The following is a 7,500-nucleotide window of genomic DNA, read 5'->3' as shown; positions in this document are numbered from 1 at the left end:
ACTGACACACACACACACATTTACTTTCACACACACACACACACACACACACACACACACACACACACACACACACACTAGCAAGACTTTTGTCCCAGTGAAGGCCAGTGTGTGTGCTCAGGAATGTAGGGAGTGGAGCCTGTGTGTGTGTGTGTGTGTGTGTGTGTGTGTGTGTGTGTGTGTGTGTGTAAGCTGTATTTGAGTTAGCATGAACATTACTTTATTGAGTCTGATCCTGTATGCTAGCGAGCTGTTATTATTAGCTGTGTTTGTGTGTAAGTGTGTGTAGCTGCTTCTGCATGAGAAGTGATTTTGTTTCAGCCCTGGAGGACAGAGGTGTTTTCTCGCTTCTCTCCACATCACTGCAACAATGTCCATCTTTTACTCCTCCAGCAGAGATAACCTGCTCATGTAACGCTAGCTAACAGCTGTTAGTTCGGATGTGGACTCTGTGTTCATCTTCACGATGACAAATTATAATTGATAAGAACTGATCGTTAGAGTTTAGGGCGGAGCCTGTTAGCAACCATTTTATCCGGAGGTCATGTGACATTGAGGTTTATCCTGATTGGTCTGTTAGCTTGCTGTAGGATGAGATTTTTAAACTCAGTGTGTGCAAGTAGATGAGTTGCAGCTGTTCCATCTGTGTGTGTGTGTAGCAGACCGAAGATCTTTTACACTCTGCAGCTTCTGAGAAACTATGCTCCAGTTCCTAGAAATGAGTGCGCATACACACACAGACACACACACACTATGCTCTCATATTCACTGCACTTATGCTTTACCTTTAGCTTTGTTAACACACACACACAAACACACACACACACACTTTAACCTCATCCTTTTGAGAAAACACCAAACCACACCCACACCCCAAACCCTCACCACACACACACACACACACACACACACACACACACACACACACACACACACACACACACCTCAGTTTCCTCAACAAGGTTCAGAGACTAGTTTTAACACACACACACATGCACACACATATACACAGAGCCACACTTATGCAATAACGACAGTTTAGTGAAGAGAGAAAACAGAACACACCACACACACCGCACACACCTGGCAGCTGTGGTGTCTGTGTGTGTGTGTGAACATGTCTCACACCTGCACGCTGGGACAACTTTGTTTAATTCCTTCAAGGTCTAGGGTTGAGAGAGAGAGAGACAGAGAGTGAGGAAGAGGGAGTGAGAGGGAGAGAGAGAGAGAGAGAGAGGCAGAGGAGAGAGAAAGTAGAGAGAGAGAGAGAGAGAGAGAGAGACAGAGAGGAGGAAGAGAGAGAGAGAGAGAGAGAGAGAGAGAGAGAAAGTAGAGAGAGAGAGAGAGAGAGAGAGGCAGAGCAAGAGAGAGAGAGAGAAAGAGAGAAAGAGAGAGAGAAAGAGAGAGAGAGAGAGAGAGAGAGAGGAGAGAGAGAGAGAGAGAGAAAGAGAGAGAGAGAGAGAGAAGAGAGAGAGAGAGAGAGAGAGAGAGAGAGAAAGAGAGAGAAAGAGAGAGGCAGAGGGAGAGAGGAAGGGGATAAAGACAAAGAGATGAAAGAAGAGAAGCAAATGAAGAGGAGGGGAAGAAACAGACAGAGAGACAGATCCAAACAGAAGACGATGAGAGGGTGAGAGACAGACAGTTACAGAGAGACAGTGAGAGAAACAACAGGAAGTCCCTCCCTTCCTGCTGAGGCCTTGTTCAGGTTTCGTATACACAGACACACACACACACGCACACACATAAATGCAGTGTCTAAAATGTGTGTGTGTGTGTGTGTGTGTGTGTGTGTGTGTGTGTGTGTGTGTGTGTGTGCACAATGTTTTAACAGTTTTTTACTTAGACCATTAAGAAATAAGTCTGAAACTCAAATCATCTGCACTCTAAAGTCTCCCTGCTGCATATAAACGTCTCGTGCACTCGCTGTTCTGTAGAGTCACAGCTTCACACTGAACATCCAGGATTTTAGTAAAATCATAAATACAGGCATTGTAACAGTGTAACCTCCCTAAGTGTAACAGTGTAACCTCCCTCAGTGTTACAGTGTAACCTCCCTCAGTTTAACTGTGTAATATTGTAACAGTGTAACCTCCCTCAGTGTTAGTGTAACCTCCCTCAGTTTAACTGTGTAATATTGTAACAGTGTAACCTCCCTCAGTGTTACAGTGTAACCTCCCTCAGTTTAACTGTGTAATATTGTAACAGTGTAACCTCCCTCAGTGTTACAGTGTAACCTCCCTTAGTGTTACAGTGTAACCCCCTCAGTTTAATTGTGTAATATTGTAACAGTGTAACCTCCCTCAGTGTTACAGTGTAACCTCCCTCAGTTTAACTGTGTAATATTGTAACAGTGTAACCTCCCTCAGTGTAACAGTGTAACCTCCCTCAGTGTTACAGTGTAACCTCTCTCAGTTAAACTGTGTAATATTGTAACAGTGTAACCTCCCTCAGTGTTACAGTGTAACCTCCCTCAGTGTTACAGTGTAACCTCCCTCAGTTTAACTGTGTAATATTGTAACAGTGTAACCTCCCTCAGTGTAACAGTGTAACCTCCCTCAGTGTTACAGTGTAACCTCTCTCAGTGTAACAGTGTAACCTCCCTCAGTGTTACAGTGTAACCTCTCTCAGTTAAACTGTGTAATATTGTAACAGTGTAACCTCCCTCAGTGTTACAGTGTAACCTCCCTCAGTGTTACAGTGTAACCTCCCTCAGTTTAACTGTGTAATATTGTAACAGTGTAGTTTCATCAGTTTAACTGTGTGTCCTCCCTCAGCGTTACAGTGTAACCTCCGTCAGTGTTACAGTGTAACCTCCCTCAGTGTTACAGTGTAACCTCCCCCAGTTTAACTGTGTAATATTGTAACAGTGTAGTTTCCTCAGTTTAACTGTGTGTCCTCCCTCAGCGTTACAGTGTAACCTCCCTCAGTGTTACAGTGTAACCTCCCTCAGTGTTACAGTGTAACCTCCCCCAGTTTAACTGTGTAATATTGTAACAGTGTAGTTTCCTCAGTTTAACTGTGTGTCCTCCCTCAGTGTTACAGTGTAACCTCCCTCAGTGTTACAGTGTAACCTCCCCCAGTTTAACTGTGTAATATTGTAACAGTGTAGTTTCCTCAGTTTAACTGTGTGTCCTCCCTCAGCGTTACAGTGTAACCTCCGTCAGTGTTACAGTGTAACCTCCCTCAGCATTACAGTGTAACCTCCCTCAGTGTTACAGTGTAACCTCTCTCAGTGTTACAGTGTAATATTGTAACAGTGTAACTTCCCTCAGTTTAACAGTGTAGTGTAACATCATAACAGTGTAACAGTGCAACATTCTAACAGTGTAACCTTTTTCTTTTGATCTCAGTTTTTATGATACCCTCTTCCCCTTTCTCTCCTTCTCCCATTTTGTCCTTCCCATGTGTTTGTATGTGTGCCCTACATGGTGAACAGCTTGTGATTTGGGACACTTCCAGAAAACCTTGATATCTGTTCCTCAGCCTTCTGTACATTGATCCTGCTCTGTAGCTCCGCCCACTGGATGTGTAAAAATTTATTATTGTGTAAAAACGTGTGTGTACAAGTGTGTTTGTGTGTTAACTTCTGAAAGACAGTTGCAGCAAATGTTTGTTTAATAGGTGTGTGTGTGTGTGTGTGTGTGTGTGCGCATGCTAAAGATAGCCCAGTGTTACGACTGTGTGAGATTCTGCAGATTTGGGTGGCGGCTCTTTTCACAGAACTGAGCTCATGTCTAAGCATGTGTGTGTGTGTGTGTGTGTGTGTGTGTGTGTGTGTGTGTGTGTGTGTGTATACGTGTGTGTTAGTTTGTGTGTATACGGGTGTTAGTTTGTGTGTACATGTATATACATGTGCATTTGTGTTTGTGTGTACATGTGTGTGTAATAATGATGGTGTGTATCAGTACTGAAGTGTGTGTGTGTGTCTCGCATTCTGTCTCTTTTAGAAAGAGGTGTGATTTCCTGTCTGACTGAATAACGGTTCAAAGTCTCTCCAATCTTTTTCTCTCTTTCTTTCTCTCTCTCTCTCGCTCTCGCTCTCGCTCTCTCTCCCCCCCTCTTTCTTCCCTTATGTATTTATATTTTTTTACCGCAGTGGAGTTACCAAGTCTAATCTGGCAACCCGACGTCTCTCTCTTTTAATGTGACACAGCTCTGTGGAATGTGTGTCACTGACCTCACAGTCTGGCCACACACACACACACACACACACACACACACACACACACACACACACACAGTGTGACCTGGATCTTTTCAGACAAGAGCCGAATTTTAAGGTCAGAGGTCATTTCTCTTCTCTGCACTGATTCGGCACTTGGCCATCAACTGTGTGTGTGTGTGTGTGTGTGTGTGTGTGTGTGTGTGTGTGTGTGTGTGTTAAGAGCTGATTTACGTGCACACAGTCTGCCAGCAGTGCTAAATTTAAAGCTCACACTTTTGATTGCCAGACACTTCTGTCTCTCTCACACCTGTCTAACTACTCCAGTGTGTGTGTGTGTGTGTGTGTGTGTGTGTGTGTGTGTGTGTGTGTGTGTGTGTGTGTGAATTGTATGCTTTAAATAAAAGTCTATGAACTATAAGCATATTCTCTTTCTCTCAGGTCTTGGATTCAGTTTCCATTAAGAAGCTAAAGCAGGATGAATTTTCTCCCTCAGCAGATAAAGACAAGAAGCCTGATTGGCTGCGTTCTCTCTCTGCCTCAGCCAATAAAGTGAGGCCATGATCATGAAATCATTTACTCCCCAATGATTGTTAATACAATTCGTTATTAAAAAGTTTAATTTGTAGTTAAAATGTTAGTGTTTAACATTGTGTGTGTGTGTGTGTATGTGTGTGTGTGTGTGTGTGTGTGTGTTCAGGGTTTTAATTGTGTTCAGCAGAGACAGCGAGTGTCTGCGTTTAGGCCCTGGTCCCCGAACATCACTGAAAAGGACGGAGCTACAAAAGCAGCAAGTGTTACCCGAGACAGGTAACACACCACTAACTACACACCGCTGACTACACACCACTAACTACACACCGCTGAATACACACCACTAACTACACACCGCTGACTACACACCACTAACTACACACCGCTGACTACACACCACTAACTACACACCACTAACTACACACCGCTGACTACACACCGCTGACTACACACCACTAACTACACACGCTGACTACACACCACTAACTACACCGCTGACTACACACCGCTGACTACACACCACTAACTACACACCACTAACTACACACGCTGACTACACACCACTAACTACACCGCTGACTGCACACCACTAACTACACACTGCTGACTACACACCACTAACTACACACTGACTGCACACCACTAACTACACACTGCTGACTACACACCACTAACTACACACTGCTGACTGCACACCACTAACTACACACGCTGACTACACACCGCTGACTACACACCACTAACTACACACCACTAACTACACACCGCTGACTACACACCACTAACTACACACCGCTGACTGCACACCACTAACTACACACTGCTGACTACACACCACTAACTACACACTGCTGACTGCACACCACTAACTACACACTGCTGACTACACACCACTAACTACACACTGCTGACTACACACCACTAACTACACACCACTAACTACACACCACTAACTACACACTGACTAAACACCACTAACTACACACCGCTGACTGCACACCGCTAACTACACACCGCTAACTACACACCGCTGACTACACACCGCTAACTACACACCGCTGACTACACACCGCTGACTACACACCACTAACTACACACCACTAACTACACACTGCTGAATACACACCACTAACTATACATATGATGTATGATTTATGATTTATTTATGATTTATTAACATTAGAAAATGCTCATGTTTTGTGTGTGTGTGTGTGTGTGTGTGTGTGTGTGTGTGTGTGTGTGTGTGTGTAGTTTCTATAACTATAAATCTTTGGAAAACTCGGTGGCTCCGAACGTGGCTCTGCCTCCGCTGCAGAAGGGGGCGTCGGCCTGTGTTTCTGCCCTGAACCCCGCTGGTAACGAGGGACACACAAAGAGCAGGAAAAGGAGGATAACAGGGGAGGGTCACCCAGGACACACCCCTCACAGCCACACCTCATCTAGTCACACCCAACAAAGCCACACCCTTTCCCGAGCTCCTGCACCAATGACAGAGGAGCGTGACTCCGATGTGGAGGTCGAGGTTCGAGATGAAGGTCAGACACTCAATACTCATCATTGTATTGTTTTGTGTTGTCTTGTCTGTTTTATGTTGTGTTTTTTTGTTTTGTGTTGTGTGTTGTTTTGTTTATTTATAGTATTTTCACATATTTTTAGGTGAACACCGAATTACACGTTTATTCCTGATGCTATCGAATCACTCTTTTATGTAGTATTTCATTTTAATTTTGTGACATCATAAGATAATTTGTGAGTTTAAAGTGTTTGCAAGAGCAGTTGATGCTGACTGCATAACTGTCTGACTGTAACCGTGTAACTGTGTGACTGTAACTGTGTGACGGTGCAACTGTGTGACTGTAAATGTGTGACTGTAACTGTGTGACTGTGTAACTGTAACTGTGTAACTGTGTGACTGTAACTGTGTGACTGTAACTGTGTGACTGTAACTGTGTGACTGTAACTGTGTGACTGTAACTGTGTAACTGTGTAAGTGTGTGACTGTAACTGTGACTGTAACTGTGTGACTGTAACTGTGTGACTGTGCAACTGTGTGACTGTGTAACTGTAACTGTGTAACTGTGTAAGTGTGTGACTGTAACTGTGTGACTGTAACTGTGTGACTGTGTAACTGTAACTGTGTAACTGTGTGACTGTAAATGTGTGACTGTAACTGTGTGATTGTGTAACTGTAACTGTGTAACTGTGTGACTGTAACTGTGTGACTGTAAATGTGTGACTGTAACTGTAACTGTGTAACTGTGTGACTGTAACTGTGTGACTGTAACTGTGTGACTGTAACTGTAACTGTGTGACTGTAACTGTGTGACTGTGTGACAACATAACTGTGACTGTGGCTGTGTAACTGTGTAATCAAGTTACTGTGTAACTGTGTAATTGTGTAACTGTGTAATTGTGTAACTGTGTGTTTATGTGGTAAATTCTATGCTAACAGTCTTGTGTAGAATGTGTGTGTATTAGCTGAATTTTATTAGCATGTGTAAGATGTGAGGTGTGAGCATGTGGGATTTAATAATAATAAACAGTTAGAGTTAGCATTAAACATTAGCAATGCTGTGTGGTCTCAAGCTCCTCCCCTTTTCCCTCTACAGTGACGTCTTCATTGTCATCCCTCTCGTCTCCGTCCTTCACGTCCTCAAGTTCTGCTAAGGAACTCAGCTCTCCGGGAGTCATAGGGGTCACGGGGGTCGTGGAGGTCACAGCGGGATCAGGGCCCGGGACGGAGAGCCAAGTGGGCGGAGCTTCTGTGGACTCTGAGCTGGAAACCCTGAGACAGGCGTTGGATG

The 7,500-nt window shown here is 44.1% G+C and overlaps 1 protein-coding gene across 1 annotated transcript in view; it reads left to right on the top strand.

Annotated features, from left to right (window-relative positions):
• skia (v-ski avian sarcoma viral oncogene homolog a) overlaps nt 1–7,500 on the top strand; it is a 38,095-nt gene that overhangs the window by 28,059 nt on the left and 2,536 nt on the right. Inside the window, exons 2-5 of the mRNA XM_046870833.1 lie at nt 4,604–4,714; nt 4,863–4,972; nt 5,948–6,231; nt 7,306–7,500. The exon at nt 7,306–7,500 is cut by the window's right edge and continues 116 nt beyond it. Coding sequence (XP_046726789.1) covers nt 4,604–4,714; nt 4,863–4,972; nt 5,948–6,231; nt 7,306–7,500 — 700 coding nt within the window. The remainder of the gene's footprint in view (nt 1–4,603; nt 4,715–4,862; nt 4,973–5,947; nt 6,232–7,305) is intronic.

This window comes from Silurus meridionalis, chromosome 17, assembly GCF_014805685.1.
Source record: "Silurus meridionalis isolate SWU-2019-XX chromosome 17, ASM1480568v1, whole genome shotgun sequence".
NCBI classification, from domain to species: domain Eukaryota; kingdom Metazoa; phylum Chordata; class Actinopteri; order Siluriformes; family Siluridae; genus Silurus; species Silurus meridionalis.
The sequence above is the reverse complement of the archived record's forward strand: the minus strand, read 5'-3'. Positions and strand labels throughout refer to the sequence as shown.